The 23,208-nt window shown below is 35.3% G+C and overlaps 2 protein-coding genes across 9 annotated transcripts in view; one reads left to right on the top strand and one right to left on the bottom strand.

Moving 5' to 3' along the window:
- FUBP1 (far upstream element binding protein 1) overlaps positions 1-18,432 on the top strand; it is a 39,803-nt gene extending 21,371 nt beyond the window's left edge. For 2 of the 6 annotated variants that reach the window (XR_003118202.1, XR_003118164.1), the window contains exons 14-23: positions 196-356; positions 2,567-2,718; positions 2,800-2,879; positions 6,411-6,539; positions 7,799-7,873; positions 13,178-13,323; positions 14,936-15,035; positions 15,912-15,958; positions 16,847-16,983; positions 18,210-18,432. Coding sequence is in view for 4 of the 6 variants with exons in the window: in XM_025375251.1 (XP_025231036.1) it covers positions 196-356; positions 2,567-2,718; positions 2,800-2,879; positions 6,411-6,539; positions 7,799-7,873; positions 13,178-13,323; positions 15,912-15,958; positions 18,210-18,243 (824 nt within the window). In the remaining 2 variants the exon portion in view is untranslated. Of the gene's footprint in view, positions 1-195; positions 357-2,566; positions 2,719-2,799; positions 2,880-6,410; positions 6,540-7,798; positions 7,874-13,177; positions 13,324-13,564 lie in introns of all 6 variants that reach the window. The other 4 variants (XM_025378187.1, XM_025376047.1, XM_025375251.1 and 1 more) reach the window with 3 other exon arrangements.
- The window catches only part of NEXN (nexilin F-actin binding protein), a 58,050-nt gene continuing 48,705 nt past the window's right edge, over positions 13,864-23,208 (bottom strand). The window contains exons 12-14 of one of the 3 annotated variants that reach the window (XM_025379413.1): positions 20,264-20,449; positions 19,649-20,006; positions 13,864-19,567 (exon numbers count right to left, since the gene is read on the bottom strand). In XM_025379413.1, coding sequence (XP_025235198.1) covers positions 19,554-19,567; positions 19,649-20,006; positions 20,264-20,449 — 558 coding nt within the window. In that variant the 3' untranslated portion in view covers positions 13,864-19,553. Of the gene's footprint in view, positions 20,007-20,263; positions 20,450-23,208 lie in introns of all 3 variants that reach the window. The other 2 variants (XM_025380233.1, XM_025380978.1) reach the window with 2 other exon arrangements.

Here is a 23,208-nt window from a genome sequence, read left to right as displayed (position 1 = left end):
AGAGCGAGACTCCGTCTCAAAAAAAAAAAAAAAAAAAAGAATATTAAATGAAAAATCTTAATACAATACTGTCAAGTAGAATACTGACTGACCAAACCATGTTTTTAATGGCCCATTTAATTGTGACCATTTTCTTCTAAATAGCTTCTATTATACCGTTGAAACCTTTAGAGAAATTACTGTCTTTTATTTTAGGAGGTGAAACCATAAAAAGCATAAGCCAACAGTCTGGTGCAAGAATAGAGCTTCAGAGAAATCCTCCACCAAATGCAGATCCTAATATGAAGTTATTTACAATTCGTGGCACTCCACAACAGATAGATTATGCTCGGCAACTCATAGAAGAAAAGATTGGTGTGAGTATACTTTAAACTTTTATAGTGTAGACCCTTAGATTATAGTTAAATTAAGACGTTTATTCGAATACATCAAAGGAAAACATATAATTACTAGTCTGTATTTATAGATTTCATGATACCTATAATAGATACAATGTGAAGATTTTCCAGCAATGAAAATAACCTAATTAAATGTGCAGTTACAGGTTTTGAGAACAACCTTACGTTTGAGTGTGGATAGATAGGAGGGTGCAGGCATCATATTAGTGTTATTGTAGGATTGTGGAACATACTTGAAGGACATAGTTAATGGGAATTCATTATTTACTAGGATTTTACTATACTGAACCCCAGCAAGGCAAACAAGATAAATCAGATGCATCTTCCGCTCTGCAGTAGAAATTCGTAAATCCTAGCTTTTGGACTGGCTCACAAATCATCTGGGGATTTTAAAATGTAGACTATTTGGGTGCTTCCAACTCCTACACATAATATACAGAGACAGACCTGATTCAAAAATGTCTGGGATAGGGCCCAGCATCTGATTTTACACAGATGTTTGTTTTTTTTTCTCCAGAAAAGTTTTCTGTTAGAACAAAAAGTATAAAAAGCTTTGACTGCTTTTTTGTAAATGAGGCAGATGGTGTCTTACTGGAGTTTTTAACACAAAGTGTGCAGGGAGCATCTTAAATTATTAATCAGAATTTCCTAGGAAAAATTAGTTTTGGTGTTTGCCATGCTGCGAATGGAGTGCATGCAAAACAAGGTTGACGCTGTTTCTGTGTACTTGGGAAGACAAAAATAGATGTACTAAAGATGCTTAAGGAACATCTTACAAAATGTACACAAACATTGTAAGTTCTGTTGTATGGATAGTTTAATTGTTCAAAAAATGAAGATGTTTGTGGAGTAATGATAGGAGGTTGATGCCATAGCAAAAAAAATGAATAGCACATCTTGGTTTTTGATTTTACAGTATTAGCCTCACATGCATGGATCAGGATTTCTGTGGGATTCATGGTAAAACAAGATAGATTGTTTTAGAGAAGCAATTTGGTGTGGTGATTAAGAGCACGGACTCTTTTCTCTGAATCATTTACTGGGTCTGTGACCTTGGAGAAGTTGCTCAGGCTTTTCTGTGCCTTGGTTTCCTCCTATAAAATGAGGATAATTGTATCTATTTCATAGAGTTGTAGGGATTAAATGAACGTTCACGTGTGTGTCACTTAAAAGAATGCCTGGCACATAGCCCTAAAAAACGTTGCTACTTTTTCAGTATTATTTTTACTATTTGGAAAGAATAGATAATGGATAATAAGTGAGAGATGACAGCAATTGGAGACTTAAAGAGACAAGTTAATAAAAAGAACTTTAAAGGTCATGAAGTTTAGTTTCCCTATTTTTCAGTGAGAAATTTACAACAAAATATAGTGTTACCATTTTGTCCAGCATGTCGCCTGGTTGTGTTAACTACTCAGAAGGAGCATTTTAGGACAGTTAAGTGTAATGTCTTTGTTTGCTTAACAAAACAGAAATCAGTTAAGCATTATTAATTATGATGTGGCATGCATGCATGATAAGGATATAAAATATCCTAATTTATTGAAGGACTTAAAAAGGGAATGTTTGTGCTGTTTAGAATTATGATACATGAAAGGCCAAAAAGGATATAAATTATTGATCTGAATGGGGTTTCAGTGACAGAAATAGGTTTTGAGGTGGAGTTTGGTTTAATAGTGAACCAACTAGCTGTTAACATTATCAATGGAAGTGTTCAGAAGACAATTGATGATATAGGACCCAAGCAGTTTGGGAATATATTGTCAAGATGGTTGTCTTATGTTAGGCAAGTAGATGTAGAGAGAAGAGCTGAAGATAAAGACCTGATTTCTGTGATTAAGATGAAAAAAGATAGTAAAAGAAAGAATTATAAAAGGAAAGGGATCTACTGCTGTCGCAGACAAGCTAAAGAAAATTTAATTGCTAATTTTAATTTAATTTAAATTGCATTTAATTGCTACCGCTATTGATTTTAGTAAATTTCACATGTCTCATTATTATGGCAGATAAAATAGTTTTTGCAAAATGAATGAGGAAAGGAAGGAAAACCTAAAATTTGTTGTTTGTGACTATAAGAGGGTAGAAATGGAAGATTATTTGTCCATAGAGTTGGTTAACCATTACTGTGTTTTTTCTGATTTTTCTATGTCTTCCTTTTTTTTTTGTAGGGCCCAGTAAATCCTTTAGGGCCTCCTGTACCCCATGGGCCCCATGGCGTCCCAGGCCCCCATGGACCTCCTGGGCCTCCAGGGCCTGGAACTCCAATGGGACCATACAACCCTGCACCTTATAATCCTGGACCACCAGGCCCAGCTCCTCAGTAAGTATTGAGTTTAGTTCTGGGCTTTCCCCAAAGATTCTAGTTTTTGGACTACATTTTTATACTGAATTTTCTTCTCAGTGGTCCTCCAGCCCCATACGCTCCCCAGGGATGGGGAAATGCATATCCACACTGGCAGCAGCAGGCTCCTCCTGATCCAGGTAAAAAGATGCTTATCATTTGTGTGTTAGCTGTATTGTTTTTCACTCGTGTTACATTATTAAATTTTCTAGTGTTGATTCTACATTTGTATGCCTCACCTTCACTCACTCTACTCTTTCAACAGCGTTAGGCACTGCTTCTACCCCAGTGTATATAGAACTGACATGAATATGATCTCTGCTTTTATGGAATTCCTTTCAGCTTGCATTTGGCTTTCTTATGAGTCGATATAGCAGAATGATAAAAGCTAAAAGCTGCAGGAAAGAGCACAGTGTCATAGGTTTTAGATACCAGTGCTATCAAATATGTAGTGTGTTAACTGTGACATTATCTATGAAAAAATAGTTTTTACTTATTTAGAAAATTAGGGATGGGGCCGGGCACTGAGGCTCACGTCTGTAATCCCACCTGTTCAGAAGTCGAGGCTGAGGCTTGAGACCAGCCTAGGCAACATGGCAAGACCCATCTCTAAAAAAATTTGTTTTAAATTAGCCAGCCAGGGTGGTATGTGTCTGTATTTCTAGCTGCTCAGAAGGCTGAGGGGGGGTGGGGGGATTGCTTGAGGCTAGAAGTTCTAGATTGTATTGAGCTGTGGGCGCACCACTGCACTCCCCTGGGCAACAGAATGGGACCCCATCTCTTAAAAATGTATATATATGTATATATAAAACAGTCTTACAGAGTGTTAAGTATTTGGGCATTAAACTCCCAGATTGTCAAATAAGATACCGGTTCTAGTACTCCTCATAATGACAACTTCATGTGAGTAAAAATCAGGCCTGTATTTAATAACTGCATGCTAAAACCCAAATACATTTAATATTTTCTATATTCAGATCTGGATTTTCGATATGTATATATTATATCCTGTACTATTCTGGCGTCTTTCCATACCCTGTAGTTTGCTTTCCATCTTGGTCAAAGAGTCATTCTTTGAAACCAGTTAACATTTATTTATGATTCTTTTTTTTCACCTGCTACCTACCTTTTAGGCCTCTTTCACCAGAGTAGTTTCAAGGAAAATATACTCAATTATGGATTACTTTCTACACATAATATATTTATCCCAAAAAAACTTGAAGTAATTTATGTAAATGAAATTGCTTGGCTAATTTCATAGGAAGTGTGCTGTTTGGAATATGATGACACAGCATGATAGTTACCAAATAATCACAACTTCCATTAATTCAAGGAATGACTTGAGTTGTGCTAGGATATAGGTATGCAAAGTTGGGGTTGTGTTCTATAGCAAAAGAATGCACTCCCAGCATACCAACACTGATAGAAGGGCTCACAGGGTACAGAATATAATACTGTAAACGCGAATTTTTGGAGAATGAAAGGGCTTTGCTTTTCCTCTTGTTGGCTAATTGGGATGGTATAATTAAGTAATGAGATTGAAGAGTTTGAGTAGGTTAAGAGACAGATTCATACTGGGTAACTTGGATCTGCCAGGATTGTATTTTTGAGCACTACTGGGTGGTTAGCATGATTGAGAAAAAATGATGGGAATAAGAAGTGGAAGTGGTCTTTGTATCACATGTTGAGTTTCCCACTTGGAGTAGTAGTGAAGTCACTACTATAAAAGCTGGTCAGTGAATGTGGTTGCAGCATGGCCTTTGGGCAAGAAGTAACCCATTTAAAACCAGCTGGTTAGCCCCACTCAGATTTATCAAAGGGTTACTGGGTCTCTGGGGTGGATATTGCTTATATTAGACTTAGAATGACGTAACGTTTTAATGTATGAACTAAAATATTTCTTTAAAAGAAGAGTGGTCTGTTATGGATTTATGTAGTGGTCAAGAATTTAGACTTCAGAGTCAAATAGACCTAGATCAGTCCTAGTCCTACAGTTTACTAATGGTGAGATGTCAGGCAAGTTTTTGAACTCCTCTAAGCCTGTTTTCTTATCTATAAATTGATCAGTGAATGAATCTTGGGTTGAGTGAATATTTAGTAAATTCTTAGTACATACTAGTTATTTGTGAGACTGGTACTTCAGTATGGTTTACACGTTTGGGTGTAGAAATAACACTTCCTAAAGTCTGTTTTATCTCAAATTCTCTGTCCAGGCATAGTGTAAAGTGAAATACCTAGATTTCTTGATTAATATACAGATAATAGCTGGGCGCCATGGCTAACACCTGTAATCCTAGTACTTTGGGAGGCTGAGGCGGGTGGTTCACTTGAGGTCAGGAGTTGGAGACCAGCCTAGCCAACATGGTGAAAACCTGTCTCTACTAAAAATACAAAAATTAGCTGGGTGTGGTGGCAGGTGCCTGTAATGCCAGCTACTTGGGAGGCTAAGACAGGAGAATTGCTTGAGAATCGCTCCACTGCATTCCAGCCTGGGCAACAGAGTGAGACACTTCATCTCAAAAAATAATAATAAATACAGATAATGACACTATTGAGATATGTAAACATCCAGGATACAAAAGCAGTACATTGGGCAATTGAGAAAAGCTTGGAGGGTGTCCTAATAACACCTTACAATTATATTACCTTGTAGTTTTCTTTTTCTAGAAATTCTCACTCCTTTTTCTCAAACTTGACTAACCTTTGTTAAGCAGCTGAGAATTGCTACTGTTCAGAATGAAAGCATAATAGAAAATTTAAAAGTTTTAATTGTATGATATTCCTAGTATAAAGGACAGAATCAAGTTTTTTTGTGGTTTCTAGAAGATTGAGAGGTCTCAAACTGTTTGCACTTCAGTTGATGTGGGAGATGAGTGAGGGTCAGTCAAGTGTAGAGGAAACATAACATAGCTAAAAGCTGAGACATGGGCATAGTGATTTCTGAAAAGTACAAGCACTGTGTTGTGGCTGGAGCTTGGGTGTTAAAGAGATACAAACGAAGGGAGAGGTGAGGCTGAAATGGAAAGGATAAGCCAGGGGATTCAGACTGTTAAAGATGTTGAATGATAGGCTGTACTTAAGCTTTGACCATCCTGAAGATTCTAGAGAAAGAAGAATTTCAAGTAGGATGACATCAAGTTTATAACATTCAATGTGAAATAGGATGAAATGTGGCTAATCTTTTTTTAAGATTTTTATATTTTCTCTTCATTGAAAATAAGGACAGAGTTCATTGTTCTAAAATAATTGTTTCTTTCTTATGCAGGTTAGCCCCTAGAAATGTTTTTCTTAAGTCATCTTCCAGATAGAGCTGTTTGTGCTTGAGGCGAAACCAATTTAGAAAAAAACAAGGGCACAGGATGGTTTGAGACAGAGCATTGGATTTGGAGCCAAAAGACCTTTATTCATATCCCAGTTATGCAACTCAGTAGTTTTTAACCTGGGAAAGTCACTTGGTCTCTGAGCCTTGGTTTTCTTTAATAAAAGCTGATGGTAACAACAAAAATAATAGAAAATATAAAAGTTTTCATGTACTTTTTTTTAATGTTCTAGTTAATTTTGGGAGCTGTATATTTGCCAGAGAGCTGGGTGTGTGTGTGTGTGCGCGCGCGCGCGCTCGTGTGAGAATTACAGACTTCAACATGCAAACCTTGAACTTTCATTTATTCTAGCTAAGGCAGGAACGGATCCAAATTCAGCAGCTTGGGCTGCTTATTATGCTCACTATTATCAACAGCAAGCACAGCCACCACCAGCAGCCCCTGCAGGTGCACCAACTACAACTCAAACTAATGGACAAGGTAACTAAAGAACTTATATGTGAAAGTCAAAACTTGTGCTTGGAATTATATATGAAGTACATCACTGTATAATACCTAAAATTTCTAACATTATTTAATTATAATTTAAGCAGACTTTTCCTTTTTTAAATTGTTACCTGGAAATAGTTTCAAACTTTCATAAAAGTTATAAGAATACCAGGAGCCACCCATATAACCCAGCTGTTAATGTTTTATCCCTTGTTTACTCTAATACCGTCTATATCATACAAGTGTATGAGTGTGTATTTATTTTAAATATCCATTATAATTAGTTCTGAAGGAAACTAATTATATCCAGTATAATTAGTTCTGAAAGAAATCATTTAAGACTAAACTATAGACACAATGTCCTGTTGGGTACTTCTTCAAAAATATATAACCATCATACAGCCCTCCAAATCAGTAAGTCAACATTAATATATTAAGCTCTTTATATCATTATGGATTTCTGATTTTTGCAATGGGTTATATTTTTTGAATATTTTTATAATTTTGATAATCAGATTATCCTAGATTTGGCCAGTCAGGGAGTATATTCAGGGTGGTGCCTATATCCTTTTGAAATATCTGTCGTTATTTTAAGCACTTCCATACTGTCTGGCACAGTGAGATTGTTATTTTGTGTTTTATGGGCTCCAACCCTTAAGTCAGCTATTTCTTCAAGGAGCTCTGATTCCTTTTACTAGAGTATGGTAGTCAGAAACGAGACTTGACTATGCTTGTTGCTACTGAGGTGTAATTGCTTCTAACTTCTTTCAGCAGACAGAACTAGGAAATATATTTACATACATGCATACCTACATACACATGCCAAAAAACACATAAACATTGATATGTGTATATATTTCTTAAAACTATGTTCATATTACGACATTCATTTCAGCATTTTGGGGTTTTCAAGCCTTTTCCTTTTCTGTACTTGTTTACAAATGGTGAGAAACCTGGTATCCTCAGTGTATCTCCTTATTTTACATACATTTACTTATATGTTCGACATAACCAGTCTTCCAAACAGGTTGGTTTTCTTTTCTGTCCACCACCTCTGTACCCCCAGTACCTTCTATCTTTGGCACCAGTAGGGATGCCACCACCACATAGTACCTTCCTCCTACCCCTCACTGTCACATTGCAGGCCCCTGCCAGCTCCTGCACCCAAGGAAACAGCTAAAATTGCCTTTTAAAAACTTTAATTCTGTTTTTCTGTTTTGTTTTGTTTTGTTTTGTTTTGCTTGATCAAGGAGATCAGCAGAATCCAGCCCCAGCTGGACAGGTTGATTATACCAAGGCTTGGGAAGAGTACTACAAGAAAATGGGTATGTTTTATACATATCTTGAAAATACATAATTAAATTGAAACACAAGTTATTCTCTTCAGGAAGAGAATAATTGAATAAAATCACTGGACTCGTAAACATACCAAGACAGTTGCAAATTATAGTTTTTAAATTTGTGGTTATATAGCAAGGAAATATTTTTCTTTCTAATTGCATTTGTCAACCAGTTATTAATTGAAACTAGAAATTTCCTCACTGGCACATACAGTATTAACATTACTATACTTTTGACAATGACAGTTATATATATTAGTCTGAATGACATAAGGTTAAATTTTAATGTGTCAGGTGAAAATGGATTGTGTGTGATACCATTATTTTTGCTGCAAGATAAGCAGGTAAGAAGTAATCTGTAGTGAGGGAAAGTAACTAAGTGGTGGAACCAGAATCTGGCTTCCAAGAGGGTCTGAGTCCCAAGCTTGTCTCCCAAATTTGTCTCTTTAGGGACCGTTTGGAACCTGGTACTATACTTCTGGACAAATCACTATGTTTCAACTGCTTTTGCTCTTTAAAAATTATTACATACCACAGCTAGATGTCACAAACGAAAACTAAATTGGTAAGCTTGGTTATCCTTCACTAGCAGAAAAAGAATCTATAGGTGGTAGTTTTGTCATAAGAGATCGGTCTACTTGGGATTCTCAGTGTAAATTTCAATGTTTTCTTTGCCAAACAATGTTTCTCATTCTCTGCAGAAAGAAAAATTTCCAGAAGGGTGATGATTTTAATCTTCTAGGTGTAAAATTATATATACTTGATGATAAAGATGTTCTGCACAACTGGTTTCTTTTTAAAGAAAGAAAAAAATTGTTTTTCCTCATAGAATGGCTTCCTAGGAGAGTCATATTCCATCTATTTCTGAGACTATAACAGATTAATATATGTTTTTGTGACGTAGCTTAGGCAGATCTACAGTAGCTAAAATTCCGCAAAAAGAAACTTTTAACTTAAAAACAGCATACTCTGATTAAGGTTGGTTACATAATATATTTTCTGAACTGGGATCCTTTTTAGAATGAATAGGGATGCTATTAATAATCATGTCCTGTCGGGCGCGGTGGCTCACGCCTGTAATCCCAGCACTTTGGGAGGCCGAGGCGGGCGGATCACAAGGTCAGGAGATCGAGACCATCCTGGCTAACACGGTGAAACCCCGTCTCTACTAAAAATACAAAAAAATTAACGGGGCGCGATGGCAGGCGCCTGTAGTCCCAGCTACTCAGGAGGCTGAGGCAGGAGAATGGCGGGATCCCGGGAGGCAGAGCTTGCAGTGAGCAGAGATCGCGCCATTGCACTCCAGCCTGGGGGACACAGCGAGACTCCGTCTCAAAAAAAAAAATAATCATGTCCTGACAACATTGTGGTCAGGACCTGTAATCAACTTAACTTCAGTGAAATAGCGTCACCATTTTAAAAGACTTGAGCATGAGCCACATGCAGTAGCACACACTTGTAGTCCCAGCTGCTAGAGAGGCTAAGGTAGAAGGATCCCTTGAACACAGGGGATTGAGGCCAGCCTTGGCATCACAGTGAGACCTGATCACATGTTTGGGTTAAAAATCTTCAACTTCTGTTTTCTCAATGGGTAATGTTCCCTAGATATGGTCCCTAGTTATTAAGTTATTAAGTAGGTAAAAATAAAGGCTTGTTAATGGATTTAGCTAATTACTGAGGAATGAGTTTGACTTCTGTGCTTTATTTTACCTTATTGATTATTTGTAATATGGCCCTTAATACATTTACTGTTTAGTCTTTTATGTTTTACTTTTTTATGTTTTACTCAAAATGAGTGGGTGGGTTGAATTCTGATTTTTATTGTTAAGGGAAGAAATTCTAATTTTCATTGTTAAGGGAAGAAATTGTCTTTATTGTCTTTAATTTTTTTTTTTCCACCATTTCCCTGCCAGCTAGAGATACTATGCTATACTGTCTTAAATCCTCTGTAGGAAAACATGGCATAGAAATAATTAAATAATAATACTGCATGACTAAAGAACCTCCTTACCCCACCTTTTCTATCGTTTTTCTGTAGTACCACAATAATCACCTGTTAATTTTATTTATTTATTTGAGAGGGAGTCTCACTCTCGCCTAGGCTGGAGTGCAGTGGCATGATCTCAGCTCACTGCAATCTCCGCCTCCCAGGTTCAAGCAATTCTCCTGCCTCAGCCTCCCAAGTAGCTGGGCTTACAGGCGCCCGCTACCACGTCTGGCTAATTTTTTTGTATTTTTAGTAGATACAGGGTTTCATCATGTTGGCCAGGCTGGTCTCAAACTCCTGACTTCAGGTGATCCACCTGCCTCAGCCTGCCAAAGTGTTGGGATTACAGGCGTGAGCCACCACACCCAGCCTCACCTGTTAATTTTATGAGCAAAATAGATCAGTTGAAAACAGATGTAGGTTAAGTTTTCCAAAATTAGGTTTATATTTTAAAACAATTCTAAATTCCCCAGGATAACACCAAACTAAGATAATTTTTTTTTTTTTTTTTGACATGGAACCTCTGCCTGTCGCCCAGGCTGGAGTGCAGTGGCACAATCTCGGCTCACTGCAGCATCCACCTCTGAGGTTCAAGCAATTCTTCTGCCTCAGCCTCCCAAGTAGAGAAAATCTTGATAAGATTTCAGAGAGTTATAAGGAATGGCAGCAATCTAAAGATGGGTATTTTTAAAGCTAGAATAAAGGGATTTTTTATAAGAGACCCTTAAGAGAACAAGCAGGGTTTCAAAGTAGAAAGGAGTAATTCTTTTTTGGAGAAGTGAAGACATTTGAGAAAAGTTTGACTTAAGGAAGGCCCTTATAATAAGGACTGATGTAGTAGACTCTGAACCCTTAAGAATCTGGTACCTTAAGCCTAAAGGAGGGTAGAGTGAGACTTGTAGGAAAGGTACAAGTATATAGGAAGACAACTGAGTGTGAAAATCTATTCAAGCAAGGCTGACTCTTAGGCTATAATAAAATCTTACAGGCTAACTGTAGAGGAAGTCTTTTATCTTTTGGATGAAAGAAATTTAAGGCTAAACTTTATAGATTATAATTATAAAACTATAATAAATATTAGATAATGTTCTACTGAAGTGTAAACTCACCTGTCTTGAATCAAACAGTAACTAAGCCATGATCACACCACTACGACTGTGTTCCAGCCTAGGTGACAGAGCAAGACCTGTCTCAAAACAAAATCCAGTAACTAAAGAGAGTAATAAGGGGAGCAAGGTAAGGCAGTACATGTCTGAAAGGGCAAGGAAAGAGTTCTTTAAAGTCTAAAGTGTTTACTATTAGCTTTCCACAGGGATATAGGAGTTTGCAGAGGTTGTAGTTTTTTAAGGGAACATTGATGGAATTTTCTTGATGAATATGCCTGTTTCTACCATCTTACATCTAAAATGAGTAACTCTCACAGTGGGTTTAAAACCTGAAGAATATTGATTGCTACCTTGATCAGGTTTGGTTTCAAGTGTGCAGCTTGTAAGAGAAAACGTGTGGTTTTATTGCTGTTGTTACACCAGAGTATTTGGCAGTTTTTTCAATATTGAAACCTGTTTCAGATTTGCTTGAATTGTGTCTTGTAAGAGGCAAATGTTCCTCTTTGATTAACAGTTCTTTATAGAAGACAGGAAAATATGAGAATTTTTAATAGTCTATGAGAGTTCTCTGTTACCCAAGAAAAGAGGGTTTGTTTCATGCATTTTTAAAGAATCATAAATCTTAAATTCTTTCACCCAGTTGCTTTGATTCTGTCACCTATTTTACAATGGTGATGGACAGGTTTCTGAAACTAGGAAATTGGCCTTGTTGGCAACATCATACAAACATAAAAACAGCTTCCTATACGTCCATGCTCCAGTACTTTTGTCTGTGGTAATTATTTCACAAAGCCAAGTGAGTTACAAACGAAATAAAATAGTGCTTAAGTAGAGCAACTGAATAGGAAAACACATCTCTCTTCTCAATTTTTTATTTAGAAAATTATATACCTTCAGAAATTGGGGAAATTAGGTACCACTCAGCTTCATTCATCATTTTTATAAAGTTTGCTGTATGTGCTTTATATGTACGTTTTTCTGTATGAACCATTTCAATGTAAGTTGCAGACAAGACAGTTGGCTCTAAAGAAATTCAATGTCTGGGCACAATGATTCACGCCTGTAATCCCAGGACTTTTGGGAGACCAAGGCAGGTGGATCACTTTATCCCAGGAATTAAAGACCAGCCTGGACAACGCGGCAAAACCCCATCTCTGCAAAAAAAGAGAAAAATGTCAGCTAGGCATGGTGGGCTTGTAGTCCCAGCTACTCTAGAGGCAGAGGTGGGAGGATCATCTGAGCCGTGGGAGGTCGAGGCTGCAGCGAGCCATGAATGCACCGCTGCACTCCAGCCTGGGTGGCATAGTGAGACCCTGTCTGAAAATAAATACCCTCAATAGTATCACAAAAATACAGACTATATTTAAATTTCCATAGTTGTCAGGAATATGTCTTTCGTCGTCTGTGTGTTTTGTTAAATTCAGAGTGCATTCAAAGATTCGTGCATTGCATTTCATTGTTACATTTCTTTAGTCTCTTAATTCAGCCAAGTCATCTCATTTGGAAAAAGACCTGATCGTGAAAGCTGAGTTATGTGTTTCATTGATCTTGTTCTTTATTCCTTGTCACGTTACTTTTAATACTATTGTGTTGTAATTGGAATAAATTATTGATACTTTTAACATCTTACTACTAATCTCTGTGTGTGTGTGTACATGTACATGTACATACACTTTATAGGTTACTAATGAGGAAAAAGTCTTGGCTAGGTCTTAAAATAATAAAATCTTTAAATCATTGCAATTAAGTGGGTTTTTTTGTTTTTAATTCTGGAATCCAATCAAGATTATGCCTAAATCTTTACCTTCCTTAGCTAAAGCAGTGTGGATTTGGGGTTGATTTTGTTTTTTTACTAATAATGACGCTCTAGAACTAAACATTATGATTAATTATAAGGCAAAAAGAAAATAAAGAGCGTTTTTTTTTTTAATTTTAGAGTAGTTTCCTGACACTACTAATGAATATTTTAAATAAAACAGGAGTAATTCTGACCCTCTGTGCTTTTGTCTTATGATTGTAATTTAATATTAAAATTTAGGGGGGTTTTTTTAGGTCAACAAGGGCAGACACAAGATTATTCAAAGGCTTGGGAGGAATATTACAAGAAGCAAGGTATTGTTTTTACTGGAAATGAGATGTTGGACTTTTAATTGTGGTTACAGCAACAAAATTCTTTTTTTTTTTTTTTTTTCAAAGGTCAAGCAGTTCCTGCTCCGACTGGGGCTCCTCCAGGTGGTCAGCCAGATTATAGTGCAGCCTGGGCTGAGTATTATAGACAACAAGCAGCCTATTATGCCCAGACAAGTCCCCAGGGAATGCCACAGCATCCTCCAGCACCTCAGGTATAATGTAATTGCTAATTTGTTGATTTCTACTCCAGTCTGTTTTCTGCATGTTTACTGTTTGTCTGTTTGGGAGTGTTTGCCTTTTAAATTTTTATCTGGCAAAGTATAACTATTTAAATGAAGTACTACGGTGTATTGTTTGGGTTTTTTTGTTTGTTTTTTATAATGTTTTCCGGCATCTGAGTGCTGAATATTTCTGCAATGCCTTTGATTTTAAAAATAAATTTTCTTCCCCCAGGGATTTGCAAATCATGCAAGAAGCTACCACCATTTATATTAACCAGTTTTTCTTTCTTAAAGGATTCACTCCTGAATTAGCTCCATTTCAAGGATTTTCTTTAACTTTTTGTGTATTTCTTATGTATCTCTTCTGCACAGGGCCAATAATAAGAAGTGGACAATACAGTATTTGCTTCATTGTGTGGGGGAAAAAAACCTTTGTTAAATATATGGATGCAGACGACTTGATGAAGATCTTAATTTTGTTTTTGGTTTAAAATAGTGTTTTTTTTTTTTTTTTTTTTTTTTTTTTTTTGCAAATGTACAAAATATCTATCACTACTGATAGGAGGTTAATATTTCTGTGTAGAAATGAAAATTGGTTTGTTTTTAGTATTTAGTGTAGATGTACACATTCCAGCAAATGTATTTGCAATTATGTGGTTGATGCTTTGTGATATAAATGTACTTTTTCAATGTATACTTTCACTTTTAAAATGCCTGTTTTGTGCTTTACAATAAATGATATGAAACCTCCTGTGTCGGTAAGTTGGATATGTGGGTATTTAAAGGATTCATAATTTCTTAGCAATGATAAATTAAGATACATATACACAAATATATAAGCTTTCCCCATGAAATATTGAGTTTTTAAACACTGGCATGTTTTTCCCCCCTTGCAGTATAGTGGTAGATTGGAGGATCTTTTCCATTTATTGTATTTGGCTCTTTCAGCACAAGTAATCCTGGTATCTTCATTTTTTTTCCTTCTGTTTGATTAAAAACTGCATGTGTGTACAATGATCTTCTGGCATACTTCCATTGCATTAACAGTGAAATTTCCTTTTTATACATGACCACTGTTTCAGACCTGTACTGCTGCTATAACAGTTAACCTTTCTGTTCTTAATTTGATAATACTTGATTTCCAAGACTGTTTCGGCATAACTAATTTTAAACAGTTTTCAGATAGTGAATATGAGTAGTCTAATAAGAACAGTTTTTTTTCCATGTAAAGCAACTCTTTCAATGTATATAATAGTGTGTTTCTTTCTAAATTTAGGATAGAAAAGTGAATAGTGTGCAAAAAGTATAGCTACATTGCATCTGCCATTGAAACATAAATGGGGTATGGAAACGTTCAAGCTTTTTTTTTTTTCTTTAAGCAGTATAGATAAGCTTTGTTTTGTAAATGCACAAGTCCAATCATTGAATCAACTTAATTTTTTTATGTACTTGAAGTCATTTTATTACTCTTTAACACTCATGCTGAAGTTCTGATATTTTGTTGAAATCCATTGTTTTACTCTTTGCATATTTGTTGGCTCTTTGCATATTAATATATTAGACTACATGCAAATACAGTCTGTCTTGCCATTGTCTGTTGAAGTGCAGGTTTGATCCAGCCAGTATAGAACTAGCTCTGTAGGGGTGAGGAGGACTGTGCTGTGTATCATCCTTGATTGTGTTCCTTCAAGGAGCATTGCACTGTAAGTACATCAGAATGACAAATTGATGAACTGCAACAGTATCTTTTTGTCAATGTTCCACATAATGCAAATGCCATACTTTGTGTGAATATTATGTTGGAATACAGTGCTGATATCTTGGAAAACCATAACTGCTTCTTAATTTAACATAGAATAATACATAGTTCTGTATTTTTTTTAAAGTGAGCTTAATGGGTAAGTATTTTTTATATGCTTTAGCTATAGCTAAAGAAAACTGATACTTAACAAAGTTGAATAGTATTATTCACTGGTGCTCCTGAAATATTGTTTTTCAGTGTAAAATATGCATATATTCTATATTTAATATGAAAGTCTTGAAATGTATCAGACAGAAGGGGATTTCAGTTTGCAAATAATGAGCAATGTAGCAATTTTAACACATTTCATAAATATATATTTTGTCATTGGTGGGGAGCACCATTTGTTGTTTTGAATATACTTTAAAGGAAGAGGTACAAGGACATAAATGTTGAGATTACCTACAGGATGGAAATAGCAGTACAGTTCATTATAGATATTTTGAAATGTTTTTGATTGTTTTATATAACCTAGAGTGACTTCCCTTACCCTTATTTAGATCTGGATATATAGTTCTAGTTTGAAGTTTAACAGTTAAGGAGTTAGCTATTTGTTATCTTTAAGAGTAGGGTATTGACGTGAGCAATTGCAGTATTTTGCATGATACTGTTTTATAGATGACCTTTTAGGAAAGTGGTGCATTTATTAATTGAACTGAAGAAGTAGTTCAGTTGAATTCAGTATCATAACTCACAAATTGGAGGCTGTTGATTTTGATTCATTTAAGGTTTAAAATCTTTATTAATTGCAAACAGTGCAATTATTTATACTTCACAGTGCCTTCCCAGACCTTCCACCTTAGGTTCTGCTGCAAAAAGCACCAGGTAAGCACAACCTAAGGACATATATAAATAAATATTTCAGTACATTAATGTTGTCCCTGTGAGGTTTTTGTGGTTGTGTATTCAAAGGCAATCTGCTGCTGCTTCCCCAAAATGTATTTTGTTATTTTATGCTACCATCTTAGTGGAAAGTCTGTAAGTTGTTAAAGCAACTGTTTACATTTCTGGGTAATGTTTTTTATTTTACTTTTTTTTTTTTTTTATTAAGACAAGAAAATGATGAGTAGATTGCTGCAGTAATTGATCTACATCCAAATCTTTTTGTATTTTTTCCCCAAATATAGAAGTGTTAAGATTAAGAAAGGACAATTACACAGTTTTCAAGATTTAGGAAATCACTTGTTCAGAAACTTCAACAGCCTTCACAATCTGTTTTATATGATGGACAGAAAATTTCTTTGCCCTCCAAAACTATAATTTCTTTATTTTTTTCTTAAACTGTAATAATTCAGTAAGGATATTATGGGTTACAATTTTATTATGATTTTTTTCTGAGACAAAAGTTATATGCTGAAAAAGGAAAAAGTTATAAGGCAGTATGTTTTGATAAAAGGCATGTGCATCAGTGAAATGTTAACTGTACAGCAAATAACCTTTCATAATCTGTAGCAATCAGTATTTTTCTGATTTAATAATATTTTAATAACTGACGCTGCATTTATATAATTTTTTTGCCAGTTTAAAATGTTTGTGTGTTTTTATAGATGATTTTAACTGGTACATATTTTGAGTTAAGATGAATGTATGAAAGCAGCATCTTATCAGTTTTGTTTATTCAATTTCTAAAATGTGCTGATCCTTTTAAAACTCCTGCTTATCTCTGCAACAAAGAAAAATATTCAAAAATACTGCCTTCATTTTCACACACAGTGCTGAAGATGCTGCAAGCACCAAATCATAGCTCATAAAATCAGGTCCTGAGATAGTTACCCATAAAGAGGAATCCTTTGAGTGTATGCCATTGGTGAGCCGATGAGCATGGACCATAGAAGGGCTCAATGTAGAAGGTAAAATTGGCAAATCATAATTGAGAAATATGAAATGTATTCCCATACATAATATGGTATAGGGTTGTAATGTACCTGCTTTTGATCACTTTTCATTTTAAAGTGCTATTCACTTGATCTTAAATGTTCCATGAACTGTTAAATTTCTTAAGTTACATAGTTATTACACCACATTTATGTGTATGTTATGTTTTAATAGTCAATGATAGGTATGTAAATATAAAGGGACTCATTGAAACTTGAGAGCCTGTCGAGTTTTGGTTAGTTGTAGATTGCATTTTTATTAAAAAAAATATAGATAGATGAATGATAATAGATATTGGGGCACTGTTTCTGTCTCATGAGAATTCTTTTATTCATTACCATAAGCCTTCACTGATAATATAAGCATTATTTTAAATGATGCTGGTCTTAAATCTGAAATAAATGGAAAGCAGAAAAGGTGAGCCAGTTGATTTGAATGCATTGGATATTAGTGTTAGAAACAATGTATAGTTTAGATTGAAACTGAACTGACTTTATTTAGCACTTAAACAAAAATTTGACAATGTTTTTAGTTTTTTTTTTAAGACAGCTTAGTGTGGTGATACTTAGAATTCTATGGTTTGATGTTTCTTTTAGAAATGAGAAGTATAGTTTTATTTTTTAATATCAAAAATGGTTTTAATACTAAAACTAGTAATTTAATACTAGTTGTTTATAAACATTGTAAAATATATCTTTTAAACAAATTATCTTAGTAGTTAATTCATAAGGGTGGGTTTGGGTAGGAATAGCAGAGTACCTTCAGAGGGAAAGGGGAGTAATTCAGAAGTGATAGCATTTTATTTGTTTGACTACTCTGCCAGTAAAATCAGCTCTACTTAGAAAGTTATCTGTTGTGTAGAATAATGATGTAGAGTTTACTAATCAGTGAGGATGTCTTGTTTTTATTTTCTGCAAACTCTGCCTCACTTTAAAATGCATTTTAACAATACCTAATTAAAGATAATTTTGGTTCTGAAAATAACCTTATTTTTTGTTGAGTTAGTGACTTCATTTTTCTTGTCACAATATAAGCTTTTGAGGGATTTTTTTAAATTGGTGCTTTTAATAAGCAAATCCCAGCGTTTTATTTTCTTCAGTGATACCCCTATAGAAACTCTTAAATGTATTTGCGCATATATATATATTTTTTCTTATGCATGCTCGATGCATTTTCGTCCTGAGAAAAATGTTCTCTACAGAAACTACCCGTGTGTAAAAAGAAGATTGGCTTAAAATGGCTACTGTGATGGGAACAGTGTCTTAGGGAGATGCAGCTTGGACTTGAGGTAAATTGAATACTTTACAAACTGTGGTTTAGAGTTTGCTTTAATGACATTGTATGTAAAAGGTCACATGATAGATGTAATTTTGTATTCATTATGGTTTCCTCAATAAATAAATGTACATTGATGAATATTATAAGGGAGTGCTTTGTGTTTTTTTATACACATATTACTTGGTAAAATTTTCTACTTGACTGGGTTTTTTTTTAATGCTTACTGTAAGAAAAGATGATTTTTTAAAAGTTCTAATGATAAAGGGGTACCATCTGGTTGCACAAGTCTTAAAATACAGAAAGACTTTTAAATACAGAAGTTACTTTATTTGGGTTCACATTGTAAAATAAAATTGTCTTCCAGAAAATTAAAATATAAAACAACTTAATAGAACATAATAGCTAATTATTTACAAACTCATTTTAAAGACTAGAATTTTAAATTGAAGGTTGTTCCACTTTTTCCCTAAGTCTGATACACTTAGATCTTGAAACCTTCAGCTATGTTGAAAGTGTTTTCTCTTCTGTGAACTATTAATACAAAGTTTTTTTTATTAAAATATAATTTGCTCAGGCAAGATCACATAAATTTGCTTTATAAATTTAATTATATATTACGTTCGAAAAATAACATGTTTAATATCCTCAACACTCAACACTGTATAGGCAGTCTTTCTTAAAAGTCCTTTAATTTTTGTTTTTCTCCATGCTCCTCCCCTTTTCCTCTAAAAGGAGTGACACTTTTCCCCACCCCGCTTCAATATATCTGCTTCAGAAAGACTTTGAAACAACCACCAAAATGGTATACTACTAAAGAAAAAGTCCACTCAAATTGATAGGTTCCAAATTAATTATCTCAGCTATTTCAGCCTAATTTTAGGTGTAAAAAGCTCAGAAATGCCATTCCTTCATGCAAAGTAATGTATTCTACTTAGGGGTGTGTGTGTGTGTGTTTTTAACATAGTTGCTGTAAACGTCTATGGGAAATACACAGCCTTTATAATAGGTTCTGACAGAATAATTAATCCCCCCCCCCAGTAAGTACATTTTATTGACTGTTACTGCATAATAGGCGATAAATCTGATGCTTATTTGGAAAAGAAGAAGGCATTCTTTAGATGAGCTGTGTTTTGAAGACTGTTACGAAAAGGAATAAGAAGTCAACATAGTGGCACTCCTGGTTTCCTTTTTTGGCCCCACCACAGAAAAGATGGATGTAGTAAGAAAGCTGGAGTGAAAGTAAGTTCCAAGGAGAGGGAAGGGGAGCCTAGTAGTCATCAGCTAAAAAAGAGAAGAAGAAAAGTGATTTTAAGGAAAAAAAAAAATTAATAGAATAAAAGATAAAAAGTGATTAATTCTTACTTTCAATGGTAAGAATACAGGTACTAGCTGCAGATCCTTTATTGTTGACTGCTTTACACATATACTCTCCTCCATCTTCTGGGAAAGTTTCTGGTAAGTAAAGGCAGTAAGTTTCTCCCCTTTCAATATATTGATAGTCTTCTCCATCCTGCAATATTTCTCCTTCAAACCACCATGTAATTTCTGGTTTGGGTTCTCCTGTTACTTTAACAGTAAATCTGACTGGCTCACTGTCTACAACTGACGTGTTTTTAAGAGGCTTCTTGAACCATGGAGCTCCTGATCTGGTTTGCTCTTCATCTTCAGTAGTGGAGCCATTCATGATGCTACCTTCTTCCTCCTCCTCCTCTTCTCTTTTCTATATTAAAATAAATGGATTCAGGTTGGCATTTATAATACAGTATTTTCAGGGCAGCGATTTAGTAACAATTTTGAAGTGAAATTTGTTTTTTAAGTAAAGAACATAAAAGTATGCCTACTACAAAGTGTACTTAACAGTACATTCCAGTGACTTGAAAGAAAGCTATTAAAACATTTTTTTTAACCCACCTAATTATAAAACTATGGGTTTTAAGAGGGCATCTTTGGAAAATAAAGGATATGTAAGCCTGGTACCTTTTGTAGTGCTGCATCAATTTCCCTTTGTTCAAACTGCATGCGTAGTAACTTTTGTTCTTCAATTCTTCTTTGTTCTTCTTCTTCTCTTGCCTTAGCCATTTGTTCAAATCTAGCTTTCATATTCACTTTGTGAGTAAATGGAGCCTCGCTTTTTCTTGCAGGCCTAACATCAACATCATCTTCCTGCAAGAAAGTGGGCCAAGATTAACAATTGCTTGCCTTCTAAAAACAAAGTTTCTAAAGTTGTTGCTTAGAAGCACAAAATGATTAACATGTTTGTAATGCATATTTTGGCTACACTGCAGACACTCAGATTTTTTCTGACTCCCCAGTTCAGGAAAAGTGATAGGTATATTTAATGAAGCATTCTCTTAGTTATAGTCTTTTTCTCCAAATGTCACTGGGACATTGGGACAACAATATCACTGGGATCCCAGCCCGTCTGTCCTACCAACTCTGCTTGGTTTCGATAGCACTTAATTGAAAAAGGTCAGAATACTATACATTCTAAATAATTGTTAAAAATACTCCCTTGATTCCCGTAAGTCCATAATTCCCTATTACATAATAGGAGAAAATCTGTTCTTTCTCACTTACTGATTTTCCTTTTTTACCCTTCTTAGAACTACGTCCCTGTGAATTCCATCCAAATAATGTATTAATGGTGAAATGGCAGGGAAAGGGTGTTTACAACTAACAGAGACAACTGTTGAAAGAGGCAATGACTGAAACATGGGGAAATCACTAAGTAAAATACGTTTATGTCATCTGAGGGGTGAGTTGGAAGCCATGGTAATAATCAAGGGAGTGATTTAAGAGCATAGTCTCAACTGTCAAATACTGTGTCTAGGAAAATAATAATTTGGTAATGATAAGGTCTTTTAGAGCAGTTTTGGTGGAGTGGGGTTAATGTGGGTAGTTAATTAATGGTTTCTAAAGTACTTCAGTTGTAGTTGACTTTTGGTTTCTAACTAGGCATTTGTGGATCTAGTTGGAAATCTCACCATTTATATTTCATAGTACTATGAGGAAATTGCTTCAGGTTGCCACATGCAACTAAAGGGAAATTTGAAACAAGTGCTAGTTTAATTGTCTATATAAGAAAAATCTTGGTTCGGGTGTTTCACTTCAGTTTGAGGTGTTGCACCTCACACCTCATACCTCATACCTCTCATTTCCGATGAAAGGAGTAGGAGGTTAAAAAAGTTGGATGGTTTTTCTGGCTCTGCATTATATTTTTTATTTGATGTTGGAAAATCATGGGACATCAGACAGCCTGCTACCTGATGCATCGATTCTTTTTTGTGCCATTATTTACCTTCAGTTGATAAATATAATGCCTGACTGGTTGTTGCTAATGAATGAATGAATGAATGAATAGCTTCTTTTAAAAAAAAATTATACGTGAAAGACTAAGAAAAATACATGTTAAACCATGATTTGCTTACTGTAGTTTTATCTGAACAGACTTCTGAGACTTAAATTTAAAAAGGACCTCTTTGTTCACAGTATACACTTTTTGTTGTTTACCAAATGAACCTTTAAGATGGAATATTTGAGCAGGTACAAAAATTGCTATTCTGAGTCCCTCCCCGTTAATAACTTGCCTTTCAGATTTTAGCCTGTTTGTGCAAATTCATAACTATTCATTTAGCTGCCTCAAACCTGCATTTAGAAAATAAATTTGAGTAAGTAAAATAATTTCTCTTGAGCTGAAAATTTATGAGCAGTCCTTCAATCAAGTACAATTGTCAACTTTTCTTGAGCTCCTAAAAAGCCAGGTTAAAACATATTTCTGGGAAAGAAATCTAAGAGAGTAATATAAATGGAACTCTGTAGGTACATTCTTTGTAGGGCATTGGCGCGCTCAGCCCATGAATGTTAAAGTCAGCAGTTAGGCAGTGTATTTTCCTTGAGATACAATGGGGCATAAGATAATTTTGGAGTAGACTTTATTAGAAACTCTAGAAATTCAAACGTTATATAAGGCATTTAAGTACCAAATGAGGGGTGCATGTTTAAGTGCTACAGGAGCTGAGATGGAATTCTCTGATTAGGTAAGGTTATATAAATGAGTTGAGCCTTGACAGAATATAAACATTTTGAAGACACACTGAACGTTGATATTTCTCGCTCTGTCACCCAGGCTGGAGTGCAGTGGCATGATCTTGGCTCACTGCAACCCCCACCTCCCGGGTTCAAGCTGTTCTCCTGCCTCAGCCTCCTGTGTAGCTGGGATCATAGGCGTGTGCCACCACGTCCAGCTAATTTTTGTATTTTTAGTAGAGACAGTGTTTCGCCATGTTGGCCAGGCTGGTCTCGAACTCCTGACCTCAGGTGATCTGCCCACCTCGGCCTCCCAAAGTGCTGGGAATTACAGGCATAAGCCACCACGTTCAGCTGTTAACCAGTTTTTAAATGCGAGTTCAATCACTTTTAACCCAGAAAGGTATGATAGGAGGGACTTCATTGTCCTCCAGAGGAAACTCCATTCAGGATATTCTGATGGGGTATAAAAGTTCAGCCATGTCCTAATATCACATCCATGTATGCTAGAGTAACAGCAATAAAATAAGAAGTCACCTATCTTATTTTTGTTTTTCTTACCTACATATTTTGTAGGTATAGGTATGACTGCTAAGGTTTCACTACCAGTAACAAAAGGTAGTAAGTGCATGCTGATTGAACTTTTCTTTACCTTCCATGTTACACCTATAAATACTGATCTTTGGCCATTCATCCACTAAATGTTGATGTTCTCCAGGGTTTAATTCACTTTCAACAATTAACTTTCTAAGCAGCTTTATCTACTCGTACTTTCCATTGCTATCCATAAAAGTTAGAATCTGCTTCCCTCTCACCTTAGTTCAGGACCTTTGTTAGACTGCCTTTACCTTATCCAAATATCGCTCAAACTTTACATGCCAAAACTATTCACCCCA

The sequence above is a fragment of the Theropithecus gelada genome, chromosome 1 (genome assembly GCF_003255815.1).
Source record: "Theropithecus gelada isolate Dixy chromosome 1, Tgel_1.0, whole genome shotgun sequence".
In the NCBI taxonomy this organism is placed as follows: Eukaryota; Metazoa; Chordata; class Mammalia; order Primates; family Cercopithecidae; genus Theropithecus; species Theropithecus gelada.
This window is presented reverse-complemented; position numbering and strand designations above follow the sequence as displayed.